Below are 27427 nucleotides of genomic sequence, written 5' to 3'. Positions count from 1 at the left end.
CATTTATAAATACAGATATACGTTCTTAGGAAGAACCACTTCTGAACCTGATCTCTTTACTCCAAGGAGCTTTTGTGAGTTATCATTGTGCCAGAGGAGGAGGGCATCCACTACTTCTTTCATGTCACCTGAGTTCACCTGTGGGAAAGCACAGCGCTGAATCCCCTGACTATTTCTTTGAATTCAGGAGGACTAGTGAACTAATCTTGAGTGATTACTGAGTTATCTGACTAAAGCCAATGAACCAGAGAAATTCTAAACTCTTAAACATCCAGAGATGTCTGAATTTATGTCTGCACCTTCACACTCCAGATATGAAGGATCATACCTGTTTTACCTCCGGTGTTGTGCCAAAAAGTCGTCTGACAAAAACTGATTTCCAATGTCTTTACTTATGTTGGTAAATAGACTTTAGTGAACATGATCTACAAAAGGGTTTATATCAAGTTTAATAACCACCCATTTTTTCAAGTATATTTATAACTCTGTGTTATTGTAACTATATTAAAACTAACCCAGTCCTTTTGGGACACTTAAAATATGTTTAGAGAACTATTATTATATTTGTTGCAGTTTCTGCTGTCCTCTTGGCCAGATTACTCTTTAAAAAGTCATTTTAATGTCAAATGAATGAATAAGAAGTAAAAAAAAAAAAGCCAAAAAGTGATTGCAGCTTCTACCTTGTGACAGGAATGTTGTTTGTGGCACAAGATGACTCGATATCACTCATGAGGGATACATGTGACATGTTTCACATATTAGAGACCAAAAAGTTGTCTATAGCAGTTTATCCCTCCTGTTATGTTGCGGTCAGATTGACCCAGAACAGAAGAGATGTCACATGTCATCTGCATCACTACAGAAAACAAAAAAAATCTAAATTCTAAAAGAAAATTGTAAAATAATCAATGCCAGTGTTTCTGACACTTTTGGATGAGTAAATTTGCCCCGGGTCAAATGAACCCAGAAGCATAATTGGTGTTCCTGGAAACCAACATAACAGGAGGGTTAAATATGATCGACTGGTTTTTGACAAATACCGAAAATGAGTTTATGGCAGATATGACTTTTTGACACAACACCAGCTAACTGACAAGACCTAGTTAAAAGCTAATATTACGGTTGAATATTAACCTAACCTTAGGCTCCAGTATTCTAAAACTGGCACTTCCCCTCTGATAAACCACATGATCATGTAACAAATATGTCAGCTTACCAAAGAACAGAGGACAGTTTATTCAGGGTGTGGCAGCACTTTACCACCTGTGTCCAACATATTATACACATTTCTGGACTGGAGCACGTACATCGTTAAAAACTCCAGGACTTCATCACAGCCTCTCTCACATCCGCTTCACATGTGTAGTTTACAGGAAACTTAAATAACACTGGCTGAATATGTTTGTAGCAGGATAACATTAGGCTCCCTTATATGATGGGATTTAAACAGGGAGAAAGAAGAAAAATGTTGGCATCAGTTACCAACACTTCACTCAACTGAGACTCACTTGTGTTTAACACTGGAATATGTGAACAGATTACTTACTGAGTCCTTTCTCAGTCCATGAGTTGTAAAACTGCAACATCCTCCATCCGTAGTAAGAGAAAGCGTCTGTGGCAATAACCAAAATGTCTCCATACAGCCTTTGTGAATAAGAAAACATTTTTAAAAAATCTTTTTAAAATGTATAGAGCTAAATATGAAACGTGTCTGTGAGTCCTTCAGTCCAAATACCACACCGGTGTTCACGGAGATCTTCAACCTCTCCCTGGCCCAAGTTGTGGTTCCCACGTGCTTCAAACAGTCCATTATAGTTCCTGTTCCAAAGAAACAACAGCCCGCTTGCCACAATGACTACCGTCCAGTAGCACTGACCTCAATTGTGATGAAGTGTTTTGAAAGACGGATGAGAGATCACATCACTTCTTCACTTCCTGCCACCATCGACTCACTTCAGTTTGCTTACCGGACTAATCGTTCCACAGACGATGCCATATCTCACCTGCTCCACACATCCCTGAGTCACCTGGACACTGGCAGAGGGAATTATGTTAGGATGCTGTTCGTGGACTACAGTTCAGCATTCAACACAATAATTCCCTCTAAGCTTTTCACCAAGTTGACAGATCTAGGACTCAGCTCATCATTGTGTCAGTGGATCCTCAACTTCCTCACAGACAGACCCCAATCAGTGAGGGTGGGAAAACAAGTCTCCCCCTCCATCTCACTCAGCACTGGAGTGCCTCAGGGCTGCGTTTTAAGCCCCCTGCTGTACTCACTGTACACTTATGACTGTGTAGCCACATCAGACACCACCTCCATTGTCAAGTTTGCTGATGACACTGTTGTTGTAGGCCTGATCTCCGACAACATCGAGACGGCCTACCTGGAGGAGATTAGGAACCTGGAGACCTGGTGCCAGGAGAATAACCTCCTCCTAAACATCAGCAAGACTAAGGAGCTGATCGTGGACTTCACCACAAAGCAGGCGAGGAATTACAAACCCCTCATCATCAGTGGCACGCCAGTGGAGAGAGTGGACAGTTTCCGATACCTGGGTGTCCACATCACTCAGGACCTGTCATGGTCCTGCCACATCAACACCCAGGTTAAGAAAGCCCGTCAGCGTCTCTTCTTCCTCAGAAGACTTAGAGACTTCCATCTGCCACTGAAGGTGCTCAAGAACTTCTACTGCTGCACCATCGAGAGCGTCCTGACGGCAAACATCTGCACCTGGTTTGGGAACAGCACCAAGCAGGACAGACGAGATCTGAAGAGTGGTGCGCTCGGCCGAATGCATCATTCAATCAGAGCTCCCTGACCTGCTGTCCATCTACACCAAGCGGTGCAAGTCCAAAGCTAGGAAGATTATGATGGACCTCTCCCATCCCAACAATGGACTCTTCTCACTGTTGAGGTCTGGGAAGCGCTTCCGCTCCCTTAAGGCCAAAACAGAGAGAATGAGGAGGAGCTTCTTCCCCCAGGCTATTCGGGCCCTGAACCAGGTGTAGGACTGGACTCTCCCACACACATCACTATAAGACTGGACTCTCACACACATCACATCACCACACGCACCACCACACATTTCCTATAATTTCCTATAATTTATAATCTTTATAATCTCTCTCTGCTGTTTGCACATTTTTATTTATTTCTTATTTTTATTTTTACTGTAAATTCCTAAGTTAATTTGTAAATTTTGTAGTAAATTGTAAATACTGTAATACTGTAAAACTTTTTTTCTGTCATTTAATGGTCGGGCATTGCGCAGCTACAAGCATTTCACCCCCATGTCATACTGTGTATGGTTGTGTGTGTGTGACAAATAAAATTTGAATTTGAATTTGAAAAATACTCGAGGTCGAGAAGAATATATAGCAGCCGCTGATCCCTCAATGGCACCAGTAAGACGGCAGGACAGCAGGGCCTCTTCCTCAGCAGAAGTCTCCTCCACTGGAGAATGACACATGAGTATTTTAAAGGTACTGCGTGTACAGATATCACCGCTGGCTCACACAAGCTTGCTCTGACACAGCTACAGACCTTGGCTGTGTCCCAATCCAGCGACCGCACGCTCCTGAGTACGCATTTTGAAACCTATTACGTCACAGCGACGTGACGACGGCCAAATGTAATAATGCCAACATACTGAAGGAACAATATTTGTCTCTTATATATGATACATCTATATCAGGGGTCGGCAACCTTTCTGATGACGAGTGCATCTAAAATTTCCTCAGAAGTCAGTGTGCCATATGATGCATTAGCAATAAATTTAATAACGCTCTATACTAACAGTTACTCACTATATAGAACAACTTTATAGATTATATTTGTTCACAGATGTTGGCAGCTGTCAGCGAATAGTTATCAGCTATTTTGAAACAAAAAAGACTTTTTATCCATAACAGCAAATGAACTGAACAACAGAAAATACAAATGCTGTTTATGGTCTCCTCACAACAATGATAAGAAAAATAAACTGGGCCAATATGGCATGTTTGTTAATACAGAGACACACATGTTAATGTGATCTCTGGTCTCCCACTCAGAGACACAGGTCTCCCAGTGTCCAGCATTCAGACCTGAGGACTCATGTGAGAGAAAATCTGCTCACACAGACATGTAGAGCCAAACACTGTCAATAAGGCCTCTGCAATGTTCTGAAGACAGTTAAACTTGTCAGGTAGTGACGTCCAGCAGGTGAACATGCAGCTCCATGAACACGCACAGCTGTGGATTCCAGCTGCTTCGATGTTGCATTAACTGGCATTAACTCAGCCAGTTAATGTGAGACAAATCCAGCTGCTCATTAAAGATTTCTGGTTTGATCAGAAAAGAAAACATTGGTCCAAACACCTGAAAGTCCCAAAAACACATTGTGAATTCTGTCTCGAGTCTATGGATGTATCCGTGTATCTCCGTGGTGCTGATGCTGAGCGGACAGCTGCTGAAGCTTTTGAAGTGTCTGAATGTAGAAAGCTAACAACGTCCCTCTCACCAGTAGGCGAAGTTATTTTAACCCAATTACAAGTTGAATCTGATTGTTAGGTTTGTTAGCTAAGATACCGTCATTAAGAAGCGGCACAACTAATGTGTCTGTGAGCTGATTTGCGATGAGCACCGCTGGCGTCGCCATTTATTTTTTAATGCACCCTCTCAGATTAATTCACTGCGTGTCGTGCCCAGGGCTGGACTGGGACAAAAAATGGGCATTTTGACTAGAGACCGGCCCCCGAGGTATTAAAGCCATAAAGCCTTTGAATGAAAACAAACGCTGTGGTGACAGTGATGTACAGTCTTGTTGGTATATGTATGATTTCTATACATTTTACATCAGATAAAAACTTTGGTTGTAAGATTCAGATAATTATTTAATAACAGCGAGACATTTTAAATGAGAATAAGAAAGTATTTCTTTGTGCCCCCCTCTCCCTGTTAATGCCCTACCTGCCCCCCTGGCAACACTTTGCTAGACCCGCCCCTGCACAGTTACCAGCTGTCAGCTACTTAGAAAAGGATCCTGGTGTTATTTGTCTCTCAGAAACAGTTCATAACTTCAACTCATCCATGTCACCTAAAAGGTAAACCTGTTTCTCCATCAGCTGTTCAGCTCTGATGATTCAGTAAGGACATCTCCTGGTTTCATCTTCATGTTTCCCTCTCACCACATATCCAAACCCACATCATGACCAGCAGCTTTACAGCTGTGGCTCCAGCAAACATCAGCTGATACTAGAAATTAATATTAAATACATTCTAACAACAGCTGATCAAGCTTAAACGTGCTGCTGTTGTTTAGCGCGACATCCACTGGTTTCCTCTTTCTGGCGCAAAGTGGGAGAGAAACAAACACGAGAGACGATCAGCTGATCATTGATCAGTTTCATGATTGAAGTAGCAACAGGAGAGGGAGGGGGAGAGAATGAGAGAAGAAGAGGCAGCTGACAGCGTAACGACAGAATAAATCCAGCTTTGTGTCTTTTTCCATTCTAGCTGAAGTTCGGTGTTCTGACAAACCATCCTACTTTGGCAAAACGTCCTACCGTAAGTAGTTCATGCACATTTCTGTTGTCACAGAGAAATTCCAGCACAAATTTAAGTTGGTATGACGGTTTGCCACTTAACTTTGCCCATCAGAGTATGCTTGTAGCTCATATTCACAAAGGTAGGATGGTTTGCCACTTAATTTCGTGTTGTGCGCATGTGCAGAAACAATGGGTAGGATGGTTTGTCAGGTAGGATGGAACGGGACAAACTACATTCCTTTTCAGCTCAATACGAAACGCGTAATATTTTCTCTGAATGCGGGACGATTCCGTCTTTTTACAGGACGGTTGGCAACTCTAATAACTATCAGTAACATCATAGCACCCACCCAGCTGTATAGAAACTCCATCATGCTAGCTACGAGTTATTGTAACTGACTGTAAAAAGTCAGCACAACAAAAATAAAACTACACCTAAACTTGGTTTATATCTGACCAACATAGACTGCAGGTCATAACTTCTTACCTGAAGTTCAGTTCACCTGACACTCAGACCGGCGGCCGCCTCGGGTCTCTCCTCTTGCCTCCCCTTTCTCTCATCCACCTGCTGGCCTCCACCACTTGCTAATGTTACTGAGTCTGTGGAAGCTCCACCATAGCCACCAACAAACAACTGAGTTATTTTTACACACCGACCAGCATCCGGCCAATCCTCCACCTTTCAGTGTTTATAACGTTACAAAAAAAATAAAAAATCATGTCTTTGAGTGAAGATTTAAGGTGATAGGAAATATAAATAACTTCAACTTGAATCTTTGACACAGAGTTCAAGCTCACTGCTGTAATATATCATAATAATCTGACAATAACTATAATATTGGCCATATTATATTTACATTACCAAAGTGAGATGACTTTAGTCTCATGAACAACATTAGCTAATTGTTATTTACTAACTAATCTTGAAATGACTGTTCAGTACAGAAATGAAGCCCAACAATCATGTTTTTACAGTCCCGTGGTCTCAGCCTCAGCTAATCAAAGTGATGTCATAAAAAAAGATAATGAATGAACAACAAAACATTTTTCTCATTTCTGTCAAACAAAGCTGTATGAAACGTTTCTCGTGCTTAGTATCATGGTTGCTAGGCAAACTAAGCAGCGCGACCGTCCCATTTCACAAGCCTCTTATTTCCGCTAGTGATGTGCGATACCACTGATTTCCTTTCCGATCCGATACCAAGTAATATTCAGGGTGGTATCGACGATACTGATCCGATACCGATACTTTGTACAAAAACTTATTTTATTTATTGTATCTCAAATTATAGCAGCACCTGTCCCTGTCCTCCTCTTCAGTTCACCTCAACATACGCGCCTCATATTCTGTGATATGATTTACTCTGAGGTGTTTGAGAAGGTTAGTGATGTTGCCACAACCATACATGCGAACCCTCCCGATTTTTCCGGGAGAATCCCGGAGCCACCATTCTCCCGAATTTCCACCTGGACAACAAAATTGAAAAACCATATTGCAGAATTCATAGCGCGGCCCAGCCAATTCGCTACTCGGGTTAAACATGATATATAAGTCACTTTGATAACTTAAAAATGTTATTGTTTGGCTTTTTCAGTGTTTTATTTGTTCGTGAGTAAATCGGTTTGGCTGAGATTAAATTTATTAGATTAGATTAAATTAAATTTAACTTTATTAATCCATCGGGTGGGTTCCTCCGGGGTTTTCACACAGCTGAATAAACATCAAACAGAAAACTAATTAAAGAAAGTGTGGGACGGTCGAGGGTTTACGCCAGCGCCCGGTTATATTTTAGATAGCAAGGAGCAGACGGCAGTTTCACTCCACCGAGGGAGCTTGTGACGTACTACCCGGCTTTCTTTAGACCACGAAGGCCGGGTCCTCAGGTGGAAGCAGCCTCTGACACCCCCGCTGTTTCCGGGCCGGCCAATAATAACGGTGACATTTAACGTATTTTATCCGATAAATAAAGACTGTAAAATATATTTATCACCCCCCCCCCCCCCCCCCCCCCCCCAACAGCCCTTTTGAATGTCTCCCTAATTCTGAGGTCTAAAGGTTGGGAAAGTATGGCCACAACACCTCACTCTTGGAGCACTTTTTTGCCACATGTATCGCAAACCATGACTCAGCTGTTTGCGGAGGTAAAATACGTCCGCACAATTACGCTCAGCCATTGTTGTGAGTGCGCGCGCCAAGGGGATGCGAGACATTTATACAGCCGTATTTCGCACATGACTATGAAAGGCGGAAGAGGAAGTAGTTCCTTTGAATGTAGACAATCCGAATGTTATAGTTTCTTTCCACTGTGTTCCTGTTAATGATAAACTACAAATTAACCCTAAATTACTAAAATATCGATATTTTAATGTGAGAATCGATTCTAAAACATAAATGACTGGTATCGGAGGAATCGATATTTCAGGATCGATCCGCACATCACCAATTTCCGCACTTCTCCTACTTCCTAGTAGGCGCCGTACTTAGTACGCGATCTGCGCGTACTCCGAAGCGTGCAGTCGCTGGATTGGGACACAGCCCATGTGTGCTCATAGTGCAGTCTGCTAGTTCAAATCAGTGTTGCCAACTTAGCGACTTTGTCGCTATATTTAGCGAGTTTTCAGACCCCCTTAGCGACTTTTTTTCTAAAAAGCGACTAGCGACAAATCTGGCGACTTTTTCTGGTGTTATTGGAGACTTATTTATGACGACTTTTTGACGTGAAAGCGTGTATCGCTCTTACTCTCAACAAGCAGCGGGTGCTGCCGTGAACTTCAATTGCATAACATAAATTACAACTTACTGTACAATGATCACACATCGCTCACTGAGTTAGGTCATTCTTGCACCTTTTTTAAAACACACCCCTTTAGCTTACATCTTGAAAGTAGTGCCAGCCATATGGGTTTATATTCCAAACAGTGACACACGAACTTGATCACCGAAATCCGCTTAACATGGCTGCTAATTTTCAAGCTTACTAGCTTATTCACGATTAGCACACTAATAACCATCATTAACCACACATCATAACATAACCAAATGATAACATATAGAAAGAAACAATGTACGTATAAAACACAAATTCTTACCTAGGAGGAGAATAAATAATCAGTATTTTAAGGCTACTGCATGTACAGATGTCACTGCTGGCTCACATGAGCTACCTCTGAGAACCCCACAGTTTACTCCCCAGCTGACTGGCGCGAAAGAGTCGTAAATCACCGGCATTGTAAAACTTTAAATTATTCCAGGGCATGTTAAAAACAAAACACCAAACAGATGGACTGGATATTAAACAGTATCAAACGACTAAATTAACACAGGGTTACAATTACATTCTACCATCGTCACATCGAGAGTTTATTCATTAATCATCAGAGTTCAACAATGTGACATCCAGTTGAAAACAACTTCAGTAACGCCAGCCAAAACAGGCTAACAGTAAATAACAGCACAAAAACAGCCGTGCTTATCGACAGCTCGACATATCCTCAACAACTCACCTCAGCATGGCTGCCATCGGTCACATTTTAACCGTCCGTTTTACAGCCTCTTCCAGAAAACGAACGCTTACGTGGTACACTATACACATATACAGTATATTGATTTTATTTGGTTTTAGAGTTTAACCTGAAATCTTTTGCTGCTGAGCAGCAGAGCTCCAAAGTCCCCTGTAACCATGGTTACGTAGAGGCGTAACAGTTTTCCAACTGTGACGTCACAGAGGAGAACATGTCAAACTGATACCTGGATCAGTCTGCAACTTTTATTGTCACTTTTCTGCTGAGACCCGGAGCTCGACGCCCTGGCACCCCGGGATAAGATGAGCTGCTGTGTTTTTTCACGGAGAAAAAATAATTAACATGGAATAACGTCAGTCTCAGATGGAAAAAAAAGAAGATGCAAGCAGAAGAGGACAGCAGATTGAGAAGAGATTTCTTCAAACGGTAAGGAGTTTCTACCAAGTGATATCTGATAAGGTTAAAACTTCAAGCTTAAATCTAATGTCCAGATTCATGCTAAACTTTTCTGATTACTCAGTGAATCTGTTCATATGTTGCCGTTTTAAGCTATTAATTTCATGGTGACAAATATCTTTGACAAAAAATGCAGGATTAATTAAAGGCTATATATGACTGCTGGGTTAGGATGTGGTTAGGAGCAAATACTTAAGAGAGAGAGATATTTTTGCTCTGATAGAAATCTTTATTAATATTTATGGGAAATCGGCCTCTATTAGATTGTTTGTGGCCAATACAATAAATTGTCTCCTGGCTTTCAGGTCCCCCTGAGCCAAATTTGCAAAAATACCAGATTTTACAGTCAAGGAACAAACTAGAGTAAAGATCAAATTGCCTATTAAACAGTAATTTGGAGCAGAGGGGCAACTTCCTCAGAAGCCATTAAAATGATTTGAGAGTAAAGATCATGCATCATCGTGGTAAGAAAAATTTTTTCCAATGTGTAGCAAAGATACAAGCGGGAGTCATTGAAGTGACAGAACACTGAAGTGACACAAAAGATCATTCAAATTTTACAGTTTTTGCAATTAAGAAAGAAAAAACAGATTTAAAGTGAAACAAATATTTTACACATTTTGTCACCTTACAGCCACAAACAAAATGTGTTTTTTATTGACCTTTTCTATGATAGATTAACACAAAGTAGCACATAATTGTGAAGTGGTATGAAAATAATACATGGTTGTCAAAATTCTAAGCAAATAAATTTGGAAAAGTGTGGCATGCATTTCTATTCAAACCCCTGCTCTTCATAGAGCCACCTTTTGCTACAGTTACACCTGCAAGTCTTTTGGAGTATGTCTCTACCAGCTTTGCACATCTAGAGACTGAAATATTTGCCCATTCTTCATTGTAAAACAGCTCAAGCTCAGACAGATTGGACAGAAAGCGTGTCTGAACAGCAATGTTCAACTCTTGCCACAGATGCTCAATGGGATTTAGGTCTGAACTTTGACTGACCCTTCTAACACATGGATATTCTTTGATCTAAAGCATTCCATTGAAGCTCTAACTGTATATTTAGGGTCATTGTCTTCCTGGAAGGTAAATCTACATCCCAAGCTCAAGTCCTTTGCAGCCTCCAACAGGTTTTCTTCCAGAATTCCCATCTATTTAGCTCCATCCATCTTTCCCATCATCTCTGACCAGTTTCTCTGTCCCCGTAGAAGGAAAACATCCCCACAGCATGATGTTGCCACCACCATGTTTCACAGTGGGGATGGTACGTTCAGGGTGATGAGCAGTGTTATTTTTCTGCCACATGTAGCACTTTTCATATAGGCCAAAAAGTTTAACTTTGGTCTCGTCTGATCAGAGTACCTTCTTCCACATGTTTGCTGTGTCCCCTACATGGTTCCTGGCAAACTGCAGATGGAACATTTCCCAGCCGACCTGGCTACATTGCCCAGCCGACCTGGCTACATTGCCCAGCCGACCTGGCTACATTGCCCAGCCGACCTGGCTACATTTCCCAGCCGACCTGGCTACATTGCCCAGCCGACCTGGCTACATTGCCCAGCCGACCTGGCTACATTACCCAGCCGACCTGGCTACATTGCCCAGCCGGCCTAGCTACATTTCCCAGCCGACCTGGCTACATTGCCCAGCCGACCTGGCTACTGTTAAGGTTCAATATTGAGGAGGGATAGAGGAGGTAATCAACTTCCATAATAACAACACTGGTCCGGCCGGGTGGAGTCAACCGATACAATTCGGACATTGTGCGCTTTGGCCCTAGGCGATCCAGAGCTCGGGAGCGCTTTCATGCTGCGGTGCAACATACCAGAAGGAGTACGAGATTTGGACCTGAGAAGCATACAACCGTTGCGGGCTGCCGACAAGACCCTAGTTAAGCCAAACATAGGGCACGTCGATCAATGTCGGCGTGGGGATGTGTCGAGTGTACAGAGAGGCCTTATGTGTTTAGAGGAAATGGTCAGGGTGCCGGCGGGATTCTCGATCGTAGCCGAAAACAAGCTAGTTGTAGTGTTGAGACACATACTAAGAGACGTTGTCATCGTCGTGCCCAAGGACACTTGTTTGGAAACAAACCGGACCGCAGACTGCCCTCATTCCGTCGTTCCGTCGTGTAACGGAAGGGTTTTCGTGCAATTACTCTTCGTTTGTGATATGCAGAGGAGTCACGGGCGTGCCTCCGCTTGCTATATCCACCGCACAGATGAGCGGTGACGCTCCCACGTGTACCAACGGCGCATCGGCTAAAGTGGCAACGTTGCGCGTGTTCCCAGCTACACCTTCCAATCGTGTAGCACCAACAACACGCCGTGGGTTTTGCGGTTATGCGTTTGACCACGCGGTGTGCCTGTTGCCCGGCTCTATGTCAATTGTAACCCAGAAACGATTGGAGATTCCCAGTTGCATTGCTATCATTTATTCCATTCTTGCGTTCAGAAGCCTGAGTCTGAACGACAACACAGAGTTGTCAAACACTCCGACCGGTTTTCTCTTTGCCTGGAATGTAGAGTTAGATGAAGCTAAAGTTATCATGGCGACTTATCTGTCATTATCCAACTCGTTTGTCCTGCCTACCGACAGTACGTTTGAACTAAGGGTGGAATCGCACGGGAGCTTGATGAAACTACGCAAGATGCTATCCGCTAACCCCAGGCCTTTGGTTTCGACCGTGAGACTGCATGTGCCGGGTACCGAAAGACCAATGGCACCTGACATAGAGCAAGGTTTACTCGACGCACAAGAAGCACTGTACTTTGAAGGCAAAAAAAACGGAGACGCTGCTGCTGCTACTACTACTACTACTACTACTGCTGCTGCTGCTGCTGCTGCTGCTGCCATAACGGCCGAACACGCTCAGGGGGCAAAGGATCGCGATGAGGACAGAGCGTCCGATCGCGTTCTCCCTTCGACAACAACAAAGCTGAGATTTGGATCGCACATGATTCCGACGGGACACTGTGTGTTATTTGGTCACGGTGTGGATGACAGCAAGTGTGTTTTGAACGTAAAGATATTGAGAGCGTGTGGGTTTTTTCACAAGAAGCATGGCAGCGGGAAAGCTGTGCTGCACATACCTCGGACAAAGGGGGTCGTTCCAAGACCCAAATGGCTGGGTGAAGACACAGTGTTAAGCGACGACCAGTGTGTGATTGAACTCAATGCAAGTCGCACCGACGGCCTACCGGCTCCGTTGATGGAGCAAACGGGTTTCTTCTTCCAACTAAATTATTTCCCATCATCCCCTTACGAGCGAGCGCAATGGACCGCATCGGATGACCCGGAGGTGACGATGTCCAGGATAGAACAAGCTATATGCAGCGACACCGCCAGAGGCTACGAGGAACAAAGGCTCGTACGCCTATTCAAGTCTGTGCACGCGAAATACGAACAATGTCTATTCGACGTAGTGACAGAAGAATGCAACGGTCCGTCGGCATGTCAATGAGAGACGCTGTCATGGATCGTGGCGACAAAGAGACAAAAACCCCCGGGGATGCGCGAGGAGAAAGCTGTCATAGGAGACGGCGTGTTCTTCCCTTTGATCGACGTCGCCGTGGACTCGGACGGCGACAGGATCGAGGAAGAGGAGCTGTTATTGTCTCCTCTAGCCGAATACAAACGCCACCTTTCCCGTAAGTCCCAACCGGGACGGCACGCGGTGGCCCGAGCCGACAGATCCGTGGGCGAGTGTGGTTGCGCGTACGAGGCCTGTTTGGACGAGGCCGTGTTACTCGGACACTACGTCAGGGTGACCGAAACGGTGGGCGCCAAAAGGAACTTCGACGTGAGTGCGTGTTTGACGTGTTTCTACAGATCGGTGCATCCCTGCGTGCCCGATATGAAAGTAGGGGACATCGTGCTCGATTACGAATTTGTGGTGCACGGTAGAGGCCGGCTCCATCCAGTGTATGCGCTTCTTAGTCATTTGGCTCAGAGTTGCAGGGTCAACTGCTTTCCCTCGTATAGACTGATAATCCTGAGTAGACACAGGGGGGCGTCGGTATGGACTAGGGGCACGGATGAGACAAACTCTCGCATGTTGCGAGCCAACACGGTGGGCGCTTTCCTATGCGCCCAAGATCACAGATTGGCCACGCTACTCGCGAGATGTTGCAACCCGACGCCTTTGCTGTGCTCGGAATTCTACAACGGCTGCGGCCTTTTGCCTCGCGGGGACGAAGAAGAGCTGCTTCGGGCAGCGTATTCCAGGACCCTAGGACCGGTGTTTGAATTTGAACGGGTCGACGCTTTCCCAGGGAAAGTCACCACTAGCTTGGGCGCGTGGCGTTTTCTGCGACTGACGACGACGTCCTCAGATGTCAAGCGGGTCCCGGGTATAACTGTTGTGGACGGCCACACCATAGCGTTCGCCTCGGAGTTGCCGTTGTTCTACCTCAGAGGCGAGGGTCCTTTGGTGCAACACTTGGAATCGGTCGCGGTGATAGTGGACAGTAGCTCGCAGTACAGGACGGACGTACTGAGAAACGAGACACCCGACTGGCCAGATCCTACTGTCATACGAGACCCCATAAGACGTAGGCCTAAACACGCCGTCCTCGACGAGATGTTCATGCGGAATGGTTACAGGGACCCGTTGGACGTATCTAGTGTGGAGCGAAGAGCGTGGTCTTCGCTCGTATGCGCGCAATGGACTTTTGTCAAGCGCCGCGGTCACGGCGGTGTTGAACGCGACTGGGAAACCGAGTATCCTGTATCCGAGAGCCTAGTCAGCGTAGGGCCTAAGGACCCCCGGGTGTCGCTGCTATCAGATGGCTGTGCGGAGCGCCATCTGAGCGTTTTGGAGTGGCGGCGGCGTTGCAATCCGGGGACAGCACGCTGGGTCGCTTCGAGTTGCATTCCGAGATGGCTCGGCTCAAAGACCCGCTCGTGTGGCGAGGCTTCGACATCTTGTGTTCGCGTGTGATGGCCTGTCCTGCCGAAAAGCTGTGGTCTACGGGTCGCTGTAAAGTATCGAACCACGCGCTGGATGCATTCGGCGACAGATCCGCGGTTCCAGCGGCGCACCTCGTAACAATAGTACACTCGAACGAATGGTACGCGCGTCCTTTGGGCACCAGCAACACGGCCGTCGAGTCTAGCCTTCTGTTGTTTTCCGACGCGCAGGTTTGTTCGGCGGCAGAATTTGTTTACGCCTTGGCTCGTGTGATGCTATCCGGGAACGTACACGAAGAACTGGAGATTAGGTGCTTTCGCGAGGGAGTTTACGCGTACATTCAACGGTCTGTGGCTTGGTTCGCCAGAGTTTAGGTCCCGTAACGTGACCGTGTTTACACCAGAAGCCGAGCGTGACACCAAGCCGTGGACGCACACCCTCCCCGCGGGGGTGGATGTTTTGAAGTCCAGCTGAAGCAGTTACATCGTATCTTGTACGTCCCAGTGCGCCGAGAGATCGGACGTGAAAGCGATGCTCGCTAACGCCGTGGCGACCGAGACAGTGAACAGCTTTGGTAACCTAGTGTTGCACGCGGATCGCAAAAGCGTACAGCTCTCACGGCAACAGAGGGAAGCCGGACTGCATGTCGCTGTTGAGACCCTCTACTGTGACAACGCATCGCAAGGCGCCGAAACGGCGAAAGGCGATGAATTGGACCGAGTCTACATTTACTGCGATCGTTCTCAAGTTCTACAAGCCGTACAACTACAGATCTCTGACGCGCGACTTGTACACCGTTCTGATGTACGGATGCGGGCTAACGCCGGTGTTTGCGTAGGAGAGTGGGATCGCGCACTCGGATGCTGCGGCTGACAATGTGCTGAATCTAGCCCTGTGCGCCGTGGCGGTATCCCATCACATAACACCAATGGCCCGCACCCCGTGCAGAAGTGTCGCAGTTGTTACGCCGGGAGGTCGCGAGCAAGCCCTAGCAATCGCCAGAGGCATTAACCGTGTCGTCGTGGTGACAACGCCTCGTATTAAGCGAAGGGGAATTGTGGCGTACTCCTTCAAGCGGCTACCCGAAACGCTAGAGACTGAATTCAGAAACGTGGCTCTACCTAGGGGTATAACGTCAAGGTTCAGCAACTGTCCATGCCCCACGGATTTCCTATGCCATGTCGGCGTGTCTCTGTACAGCAAACTGATGCAACATTGGCCGCATCTCGCCAAACGAGGTGACGTGAAACACCCTACGAGTTCGCGGGACCCGAGATGGATGGGCCTGACTTTGTGTCTCGCCGAATGGGAGAGGAAACGGTCTATAGCGGACAAGTTGACTCCGGGGGCGATAGAGTGTGCGCTTCAAACGCTCCGTTGACCACGCTAGAGCTTTACGACATGGCCTGTCGAGGCAGAATAACGGGAACGATCGACCCCAGGCTGATAGATTTCACCTCGTCCTACAGCGAACCCAAGTCCTCCGCGCGTACTCCGGAGCAACCGACGGATAAACAAGTCGGCGAGTACACGCTGTGGCTGACGATCAAAGCGCTAGAGAGATCTCACTTCATGCTATCGGATCAAGCTCAACCGATCACGTTGTCGGCGGCCGTGGACGTCTACAGAGCTTTACTGCAGGACTTTGTGACTTGCTCTATAGAGGAGACCGTGGCAACGCTGGACCTGTTACAGGGCTTTTTCATAATAATGCTAAGGTATCCGTTCATGCCAGAACTGTCGGTGGATACCAAAGAGTGCCCCGAGTGCTATTTTGAAACCGAGATCACGATGGACTCGTGGGAGCAAGTCAGGAGGCAGATTTCCTGTTGTCACTTCACGCTCAGACACGAACACATACCTTACGCACGGGACCAGGCGCGACAAGCGACGAGGCGGATGCGGACGAGCGCGTCGCGAACCCGGTCAAGTTCGTCGAGCAGATAGCGATGCTTAAGAGACGAGACGAAATGATTAAACAGAAGACGATGGGCAAAGAAATATTCCATCAACTTTGCTTGCACACTCGAACTCTCCGGGAATTCGAGACGCCTCGGTATCTGAGCGCCTATCCCATCGCGTCGCTGTACAGGTTTTACGGCTCGCTGAACAGAAGCAGACAGAGAGCATAGCTGCTCTCGGACCACTACGCACTGACACCCGTGGAAAGGACCGCGGTGTCCTTGAAAATGGAGGACCTCCACATGAATCTAAAGTCCGTCTCGACGACCGGCAACAACGACAAGCTACTGTCGTACGTGTGCATGGCGATGATAGGACCCCTGCGTAGATACAACCCCAGGTACGGATGCGTGGCCGACAGAGTCGTGCTATTCAAACACCTGACAGCGTCCGGCTTTCCCGTGGAAAGCGCCTCGATGCTGGTGAAGAATGTGCTATCGGTGAAACGCGCGCTCATGGTCGAGTCGACCCTGGATGCGGCCCTGGAGTTGCAATTGCGAAAAACGCTAAATCCTACAAACTATAACAGAAAGGTATCGGCTCTGATCTGGCTATTCTCGCACATCGCGGCATATTGCACGCTTCGTCAGCTGGACCATGGACACGTGCGCATGGGGGACTCGCCCGACGAGATGGACGCCAACGGAATCTACGTGTTCGACCAAGACCACGACGGGATTAGAGTGTCCGGCGGAACGCCGGCCGCAGCAGGCGATCGACGCTCAGTGCCCTGGGCCTCGGCCTACATGCCCTTCTCACGCATTCTGGAACTGCTTGCATTGCGGGATCGCGCTAAAGAAAGACTTTGTTGACAAGATATCGATGTCAGAACCCGAACATTGTAACGATACACTCATTCAATGCGGCTACATGACTCTGACCGTTTTGGTGAACATGAGATGGAAACGAGACGTGTTGGAGAAACAGAACGCGGCACTGGCGGAAGACTACGCCGTTCACATCGAAGCCCTTAGGCGCGAGTACGAAGAATCAAGACAGTCGAGACGGAGGCGCAAACCTTCGACCGAGCGAATGCAAAACACCGTGAAGTGGAAAAGGCCAGCGTCGGCTGGTATGGTATGCAAAACAGATTTGCCGTTTTGCATACCACCCCATTTGTACATACTGTGTGCATGTCTTTTTTTTTTTTCTTTTCTTTTTTTTGCCTGTCCCATTTGGTTCTTTAGCCGTCAGAATTGTTGTCTGAAGACCAACAAGGATACCCAATGGATTTATTTTGCCAAATGGATCATCATGGCATTGCCGTATTGGTCCATTTGATCGACCTTTTTTTTTATTATTTATTTTATTTTATTTTCAGTTGTTACAGACGGGACAGACATGAGTGAGGGATAGGAAAGGGAGAAAGAAAGAGGAAGGAAAAGAAAAACAGAAGGGGAGAGGGACAGTGAGAAAGGGGGGGAAAAAAAAATATCTCCGGGATCACCTGTTGAGAGAAAAAGAATAGAAAACAAGCAAAAAAAACAAAACAAAACAAAGCAACATACTATACACAACACCATCGCATTAATCTACCTAAGTGTAAACAGCAGTAAATACTAAATATTGAATGTTGTTGTGCAGCACGCAGGACAGACAGCACACAATGTGCTTTGAAGTAGCAGCCAAGAAAGGTGTGATTTAAGTCTACAAACAGTGAACACCTGTGTGCACACCTGTGTGGATCGGCGCGCTTGTATTCAAATGGTTTCCCCATGTAATGGTCTGCAAGAGGATGTAGAGAGCCATAGCCCTGTCCCTCAGGGCATGAAGCAGGCATGGAGGAGATCCAGGCCCCAGACATCCAGAGGTCCCAGAGTGCAAGAGCCCAAGGAGGACCACAGGAGGGGCATCCGTGCCACCTTCATGGGAAGGGCTGAGGATACCCAGGCGAGGGGTCACCCAGTAGCCACCGGGCAGAAACTAGAGGGGGCTGCACCGGCGTGCCCGCCGGCTCCGCCGGCAGCCAGCTGTGCCAGAGTGAACCGAGCCGCAGGCACAGAGGCCGGAGGCCCGAGGGCCCTCCGCGCCCCGGAAGAGGCCTGACTGAGCAGCAGGCGCCAGGCCCTGCCAAGTAGCCACCGGGAGTGAGCTGGCACATGACCTGAGCGCCCAGCCCCGGACACCAAGAACCAACAATGCACCGACCCCTGAGGGCATCAGTCACCGGCAGGGAGTGTGGTGAGGGGAGATAGGCCTCCACACTTGGAGGGCCTGGGAGTTCCCAGAGAGGTGGAGTCTAAGACCCGACCTGACATATAGACACAGACAAACAGGCACACACAGACACAGACATGCATTCCCACCCTCATGCACACATATACAAACACTCAGCACTCACCCAACGTAGGAATAAACGTAAATGGACATGTACACACAATCACACTCCCCAAACATACTCTATACCCCGGGTCCAGGTATCCTCGCCCCCAGAGGGGGAAACGGCACCCAGACCCAAGAGATGTTACCCTTCCCTCCGGGGTGGAGGCTAGCAGACCGCCCCAGGCTCCGCAGCAGCAGGGAGGCCAATCGGACAGCCAGCATCTCTTCCCAGCCCCCCCGCCCCGATGGCTAGCAGAGAACGGGGGTGTGTTAAGACCCCATACCCTCCTCCTCCCGCTCAAGTGTAGTGTTGCTGCGTGTTGCTCTAAAGTGTGTTTAAAACAAGGGAGCAGCAGGTGTTAGCACGGCCCCTCCCGAGAACCCTCAATGTCTACATGGATTTAAAATTGAGAGGTGGGCACCGGCGCCAGAGGTAGGTTTGAATACACAGACCGTCTACTGGACGCCGTTAACGTGCCCACCCTCAAGGCCCTATATATATATATATATATATATATATATATATATATATATATATATATATATATATATATATATGTGTGTGTGTGTGTGTTATGAGAGTGTAAGTAATGTGGATGTCTAAGTTGTGAGATAAAATTGAGGCACAGGTGGCCAGAAGAGGACAGAGGGGGGGGGAATGTCTCCCCTGCACCCTGGTGACACACCCGCACCCCAAAGCCCTACCTGTGTGGGTGGGTGTGGTGGAGCGGGAAGAGGGAGGCAGCCAGGGATGGGGAGGAAAAGAAGGGAGGGGAGGGTGTCCCTCCCTAGGGCCAGCTCCCCCACTGACCCCAATAGGCACCCCCGTCCTCTGGTATCCACCAAGGCAAGGGAGCCCAGGCCCATCCAGACCGGGGCCTACGGCAGCAGCACCGCCAAGCCCCACAGGACCCGGGGCAGCCCACCCCACCCCACCGCAGAGGAAACTGTACCCACCCCAACATTCAATCATCTCCCAGACTACACAAGACACAGACACCCAGGTTAAGTTTATTCTCCACCTCTCCTATGTCTCTCCCCCACCTGCAGAGTGGACTCCTGCAAAGATGGAACAACCTCCCTGCCAGTTGAAGAGCCCCCCGGTTAGGCCGATGCACAAGAGGCCCCCTGCGCCAGGGCTGAGCCCCCGTGCACCCACCCGCCCACAACCTCGGCGACACACCGACGAGGACCGAAGCCCCCAAGGCCCAGCCAGAGCCCCAGCACGGAGGCGAAGCACCCCTGAACCCCAAACCCCCACGCCCGCCCCGGATCCACTCAGGGGCAGCCAGGCCACCAGGCCAGTAACCTACGTCCGCCAGCACAGACCATCCTCCAGCCCCGCTTCACGCGGCCACGAGGAGAACAACCTCTGAGAGCGACCAGAGCCACTAACCAGGTTATGAACACAACCCCCGGGTTAAGCCCTCCAGGGATAACGTCTCTAGGGGTCCTCCAGGTGCCCTAAGCCCATCCCAACCTCCACATCAACCACAATAGCCAAGGCGGGACCAAACCACGACCCCCCAACCCCGCTAGGTGATGGAGCCGATCAAAGGAGCCCAGAGGGATTGATCTAATGTGGTGGCAGAGGCTATATCGAGACTAATGTGATCTATTAGATAGTTTCTATATTGGCTAGAATTAAGATTATTTTTATTTTTCCAGTTCATGAGGACCGTTTTCTTGGCGATGCATAGGGCAGTAAAAATCATGTGGACTGTATTAGTTTCTGTAGTGACATTATCCAAATTTCCCAACAAGCATACTAAAGGGGAGGTTGGAATTTTACATTTCAGACACTTTGATAAGTCTTCACATATCTCGTGCCAAAACTTCTGCACTGGTGGACAGAACCAAAGAGTGTGGATGTAATTGTCTGGTGTATTGCCTTGACAGTGTGAGCAGTTGTTGGCGGATGTAAAGCCCATCTTGAACATTCGATGACCTGTATAGTGCACTCTATGCAGTATTTTGTATTGTATTAATTGCAGATTGGGATTTTTAATCAATTTAAAGGTTTTTAAGCACATCTGAGACCAGACGTTTTGGTCTAAGCTGACTGATAAATCTGCTTCCCACTTTGCAATAGGAAGGGATATTGATTCATCTATTTTAGAAAGTGTTCTGTATATTTTAGATAATAGTTTGGGGGATTTAAGAGTAAGAAATTGAACCACACTTGGTGGTGTTTGTAATTCAACTTGACTGAGGTTAAATTTCTTTTTTACTATGGATTTAATTTGTTGATATTCTAAAAATCTTTTCTTGTTGATCCCATATTGTGTAACTAGTCTGTCAAATGGAATAAATTCTGTTCCCTCTAATATATGTTCTAAGTATTTAATTCCTTTACAACTCCATTCTGGGAAATTAATCTTATTATTGTTTTGTAATATGTCAGGGTTATTCCAGATAGGTGTACGTTTGCATGGGATTAATGAAGACTCCGTTATTTTTAGAAACTCCCACCATGCTGTCAGAGAAAAGCTGATGTTGATGCTTTTAAAGCATTCATGTCTTTTGATGTTTGAGCTAATAAATGGTAGGTCTGAAATCTCTAGATCATTGCATAGTGCCTGTTCAACATCTAGCCAGGGCTCATCTAAGAGGGTACATTTTAACCATTCTGAGATGAACTGAAGCCTGTTGGCTAAGAAGTATTGGTGAAAATTAGGCAGATCTAATCCTCCTCTATCCTTGGTTCTTTGTAGTGTTTTTAAGCTGATACGCGGGGGTTTATCTTTCCAAAGGAATTTAGAAATATGTGAATTCAGAGATCTGAACCAATCTTGTGATGGTTTGTTGGGGATCATTAAAAATAAGTAATTTATTTTTGGCAAGATCTGTGTGCTGTGTGCATGTCTAAGGGTGGAATTGTTGTTTGTTGTACTGTATAACATGTATGTACATCTAATGGTGATGACAATAAAGACAACAAAGAAAGTGAAGACACTAGTCTGTGTTCATGACACGATGCTTTATTTTTTTGCTCACTCACTCACACATCGGGTAAACATCATATCATAACATAACATGACATTACATAACATGTGAGAACGACTGGATGGTTCGAGTAACAGTATAATTTTAGCACTTACAGTGAGTGGTTCCCGTTACTCATCCAGTCTGAGAAAGCACTGGTTAAAGTGTCTGTGTATTTATTGATTTATTTTAAGTAATTGTGTTTTATGTATATTATGGTTTTAGATTTTTAAAAATGTTTTATATACTTATTTATATACATATAAATATTTAATGGTTTATACCTTGTGTTGGGGGGGGGGGGGTGTTGTGCATGTGTTTCTGTCTTGTTTTTATGGACATGAAGTCTGCCAATAAAGATTGAATTGAATTGAATAACAAATTTAACAAATTTCCCAGAGGAACCCACCCGAGGGATTAATAAAGTTTTATCTAATCTAATCTAACATACGGCGTGTGTAGGTCGAGCATCCCACGCGTAAATGTCACTTTCTGTCCAACTCGATCTGTGTTGTCCTCGTAGTATCCTCCGTAACACGGGCCTTTTCGTTCGGGGATGTACAATATCATATATAGCACTGCTCTCAGTATAACTGAGCGTGAGGCGTGCTCACAGGACCGGGTCTATGTGTGTTGACGCTGGGCGAAGGTCGGCCGGCAGAACCAATGTTGGTTCTTTAGAATAAAGAACTGTTCTGTGGACATGTCACCATCCTCCCAATATCCATGCCGGTGCACGCCGCCGAGGTCTACTGTAACACCGATGTCTAGCAAGTCGCCTTCTTTCACAGATTGTGGTCTGGCGTGGTTGCTGTGCATTACCACCTTAATTATCAACATGTGACGCGACGCACACTCTGTCTCTGTTGCATTTTACACCACTGGAAACATTTTGTTGTGGACAACCCATAGTTTCGCCAAACAGACCATCCCAGAAAAGCCACATTCACATTAGCAGGCACCATCTACCAAGTCGCCTTCCTCCGTGGACGGTACGCTGTGTTATCATCACCAATATTAACTATTAACTTGTAACGAATACTATACTCTCAACATCATTGCCCATTGCACGCAGCTAGAACACATTGTCTCTGGACACGCCATGTCGTCAAGAAAAAAACCACTCCGCGACCCAGGACAGCCAAAGGTGCATGAGCCGACACGGCACCGGTCGATATGCCTTCACCGATGCCGGCAAGCCAGGCGAAAGGAGCCACGCGAGGCAGAGCTGGACGACTTCCAGCTCCCCTCATCCCCGAAAGGCTTGCGTATGTCTACGACCAGGCGCTTATGAAGGAGCACTACAACAGGCTGTTGCAGATCTCCAAGGCGCACCGTATGAAGTTCGGACGGAGGCACAAACCTTCGACCGAGCGAATGAAAAACACCGTGAAGTGGAAAAGGCCAGCGTCGGCTGCCAAAACGCCTAGACGGCCAAAGAAGAGGACGGGCCGATCCGGCCCGTGAGCCCCACGGATTTGCCGTATGAAGTTCGGACGGAAGCGCAAACCATAGACTGAGCGAATAAAAAACACCGTGAAGTGGAAAAGGCCAGCGTCGGCTGCCAAAACGCCTAGACGGCCAAAGAAGAGGACAGGCCGATCCAGCCCGCGAGCCCCACGGATTTGCCGTTTTGCATACCACCCCATTTGTACATACTGTGTGCATGTCTAAGGGTGGAATTGTTGTTTGTTGTACTGTATAACATGTATATGAATATAATGGTGATGACAATAAAGACAACAAAGAAAGTGAAGACACTAGTCTGTGTTCATGACACGATGCTTTATTTTTTTGCTCACTCGCTCACACATCGGGTAAACATCATAACATAACACAACATTACATAACATACGATGTGAACTCTAACACGGCGTGTGTAGGTCGAGCATCCCACGCGTAACTGTCACTTTCTGTCCAACTCGATCTGTGTTGTCCTCGTAGTATCCTCCGTAACACGGGCCTTTTCGTTTTCTCGACAACGGCCTTTTGGTTTGCCGCTTGGTAGCACGGTTGGAGACGGATCCTTTCTTTGTGATCTCGTCCGTGGGCTTGGGGTCTTTGCATCGTCTGCCACTGGCGAGGTTGCTGCCGTTCATCTCTTGCCGTAATACTGCGTTTGAAATGTACGTATCCAATATCGCACTGACCGCGGTGGGTAGCCTCTTTTGTCTGTCCGGGTTCGTCAGATGTACTCTCTTGGCGAACGCCGTGTCGTTGGCGTGACGATGCACGTGCGTGGATAAAGTGGACCACTGATTGTGCTTAGTTATAGCTTTGTCAAAGAACATGATCACCAGAGTTCTGCTGTCGAACATATTACCCAATACACGATGCTTTAAATATGGGAAAAGGCAGAGGGAGACCATGGCCACCATCGTGTAGAACCCGGTGCGACTTGCGTGCTTCTCATTGTATTTGCCGGCCAGTTTTCTTATGAACCGGTTGATTTTACCCTCTTTGCAATCAAAGAGAGTCGACACGGCCATGGCGTTGCTGAACGCCGCGTCGCGAATAACACTCAGATATTCCCTCGAGCACCCCAGTGGAAAGGCAGACCTAAACGCTACCTCTTTGGCAAGGGACGGGGTAATGTCCATCCAGAGCGAGCACAACATTCCGATAGAGGCGCTGGTCGACCCTCTATCGTAATGTACACGGCGGTACTCTTCGGAAAAGTCCCGGGTCAATAGCGTGGCGAAAAGCGCCATGGTCACCGGCAACGAAGCCGTCAAAATCATCTGGTTCAGGTCTGTGTTACGAGGCGGTGATGTGTTCTGTCCGGACATGTACTCCAGGCCTCCGTATCCCAATTCCAGGCTGGGGTCCCTGGATGGCATGTGGTACGAGGCCCTGAATTCCACTTGCGGTTTGCGGAACACCAGCAGTTGTTCGACGGGGCACTCTGGCGGAGGTAACCTCTTACGTTTCGTCCAGTCCACCATGTCGCGCACCAAGGTACACCCCGGGCCGGAGCACACGTGTCTACTACAGTGATCGCGACACACGTGTCCTAGGGCCTCGCTGCTGCTAAACGTGCATGCGTTTTCGACGCAATAGCTCACCCACTGGGGATCATCTATTAACCCCACAGGTAGGAGTTTCGCACCCGGGTCCCCCGATCCCATCGCCGTCTTTTGCATGTGTGCCCTTCTTTTCCTGTCCTTTTTTTTTCTGTCTTGTGTCACGATTCCTCTGTGACCGTTGCATGCACGTTCGCCGCGATTGCGATGACGCGCAGTTGGTTCTGATCGCACTTTGTCCGTGTTTTTGTGCTTTTGTTACAGGCGAGTAGGGGCCAGAGCGCCGATCTGATCTTGGTAGACGAGGTGGGATTTGTCAGCTCCAAAGTGCTACTAGCCGTTCTCCCCAATATAGCGTTCAGGGGAAGCAAACAAGTGCACATCACCAGTCACGTCAATAACACCATAGACAACCATCTGAAGCAACTGATGAACATAATTGTGCCTAGGGGCTTCGAGAGCGAGGTGACGGGTAGCAGCAGCACGTCCTCTTCGGACACCAAGTGCGACACGACTACTCCGTTCGAGGCTTGTGTCATAAACAAGTTTCTATCCAGCAACTGCGTAGAGTTGGAACGCATGGTCCAGAGTAGCGTGGCCAGGGCCTACATATGCATGGACCCGACGTTCGGCGGAGGCTCCAAGTCCTGCACCAGAGTGTGCTGCGCCGTGGAGCTAAGCGGTGGACAATTGGTGGTGAGTGCGGTCGTCTGCCGACAAGCCCGACACGAGCAATTCGTCAAACTCGTAGTCGTAATCCACCGCAGCCCGTTGTTGTTGCGAGTTTCCCTGTGTGTCTCCAGGCAAGTCGTCCGCGTGGAGGTCTAGCAGTGTAAAAATGTAAGTGGTCACCCTGGACTCTGATTGTAACGTCAACGAGGTTTCAGTGTCCGCAGTAGAGCATGACACCATGTCCATCACCTGAGCCCACGTTCCGCACGTACACTCTACAAACCTGCCAATCTCATCATCCACCCCGTGATGGCGGTGGAAATGATTACGTGTAGATTGCGTCGCCCCCACTCACCCTGACTTTGTAACACAGCCATGTATCTCAGAGCACCACCGCGGATGCCTTCCACGGACGCGAAAGACGCCAACGTCATAGTGTCGTAACTGAGAAAATTACATTGGGCTATACAAACGTGTATGAACCGCTTAGGCACGCTGTTGCCCAACGCCAGGGTTATAACGTCCGACAGTGTACAAGGCACGGTGGGCCTGACGAGCTCGGCGGCGTGGTGGTGCTGCGCCTTGTACGTAGATGCCAATTTGTCGATCACTAGGATCCTGGCGGGGGAGTACGAGACCAGTTGAGAATACATGGTCTTCAGTTGTCCCAGGTCCATGTTAGAGTAGAACGTTATGTTGCGGCGGTAGGCGGTGAACACGATCATGAATTCGTAGTGCAATATCACATAGTCCCACGGAGCGGCGAGAAACTGGCGGATGTCTCTTCTGCACATCTCACACGTATCGCAAAACATTGTGTCCGCAATCTATGATGTGTGTCGCTGTCCTTTTTGCCCTTACAGGTGGTGGGCTTAGAGGAGTTGGAAATAGCGGACCTGGATCAAGTGACTCGCGTGTACTCGGCTCTGCTGTGTGCTCACGTCAGGCTATTGAAGGTGCTCATGCCCAGAGTCATGTGGAAGGAAGTTCCTGTGGTTATAGTATTCGAACAAAACACGTACGTCAACGCACTCGTGGACGTGAAAAACCTGATGGAACAATCGCTGTTGGGTTCGGGGTCTTTGATCAAATTCTACAACAAATGGTCTCACGTCAACAACAAATACATGCTCGGGAAACACGTCAGCGCCAAGACCAAAGTCGACATGGTGCTCAGCGCGGTCTCCGGCATATGCAAGGGTGCGCTTTGTTACTGCGACACAGTGATGTCTCTAGGCTGGGCCGTGCTTTCCGAGGCCACGAAGAAGACCAACGCTGTAGAAATGACTATGGGCTACACCAAGGGTGCGGGTTCCAGCAACCGAATGGGTTCAAGTATGAACGTGGGCATGTACAAGCAATCTTGCAGGGGTGGCAATCTCCCCACAGCTATCACCACGAGCGTGCTGGAGTCGCACGATGTGATATCGTTACCGGATCACAGGTTGACAGACAAAATGCACGCGGAGCAGGGCAAGTTGCTACTGGGTAAACTGAGAGAGGAAATGTCCATGGTCACCATAACAACGTCACAGAAGGGCTTGGATGTCGTGAGCACGGGCGGCAAAAGGTCCGTGGCCGGTCAGTACACGAGAGACGACATGATTTCAGCTTTCCTTTTGTTGTGTCACACCAGAGAAGAGTTACAACAAGGGGGGGAAATGGTCCGGGTGCAGGGCGAAGTGTATTACAGGTGAACGATAGACTATGTGAACCTTTTGTTGTTGCACAGTATAGAAACTACACTGCCTAATTCATATGTGACATCCAAATAAACGCTCGTTGAGCACATCGGTTGGTCTTGTTGTGTGGTTTTTGCTTGTGTGTCTGACTGTAGGTCGGGGAGCCGACCTACCTAGTTCGGGGTCGGGGGGAAGTGTTTTATTAAGAGTCTTATAGTCCGAATGGCACAGACATTAATGGGAGCCACAAGTATCACACGTTAATAATAACCACAAGTGTGCTCGGTGAATCGACAGCAAACGATATGACAACGTTACGCCTTTCGTGCTCTTGGATGTTGCTGTGTGCCTTGTCC

General features: G+C 47.6%; 1 protein-coding gene and 1 pseudogene across 1 annotated transcript; both read left to right on the top strand.

The window, feature by feature from the left end:
* Positions 1–12469: 12469 nt before the first annotated feature.
* LOC148100077 (uncharacterized) lies at positions 12470–15298 on the top strand (annotated as a pseudogene).
* Positions 15299–25131: 9833 nt separating this feature from the next.
* Positions 25132–27086, top strand: LOC118454896 (uncharacterized). Its single transcript, XM_035911943.2, has 2 exons — positions 25132–25413; positions 26253–27086. Exons 1-2 carry the CDS (start codon positions 25147–25149, stop codon positions 27084–27086), a joined length of 1101 nt encoding a protein of 366 aa, XP_035767836.2. The 5' UTR covers positions 25132–25146.
* The last annotated feature ends 341 nt before the right edge of the window (positions 27087–27427 follow it).

Source organism: Neolamprologus brichardi, chromosome 13 (genome assembly GCF_056152115.1).
Source record: "Neolamprologus brichardi isolate AB-2024 chromosome 13, ASM5615211v1, whole genome shotgun sequence".
Lineage (NCBI taxonomy): Eukaryota > Metazoa > Chordata > Actinopteri > Cichliformes > Cichlidae > Neolamprologus > Neolamprologus brichardi.
Note: the sequence above shows the minus strand (reverse complement) of the source record. Positions and strands in the feature narration are given on the sequence as shown.

What these genes read in the sequence shown, in the direction of transcription:
- LOC118454896 (XM_035911943.2), top strand. Translation starts at nt 25,147, where the DNA reads ATGAACATAATTGTGCCTAGGGGCTTCGAGAGCGAGGTGACGGGTAGC. An exon ending in TAAGCGGTGGACAATTGGTG is followed by an intron (nt 25,414 to 26,252) that starts GTGAGTGCGGTC and finishes TTGCCCTTACAG; the next exon opens with GTGGTGGGCTTAGAGGAGTT.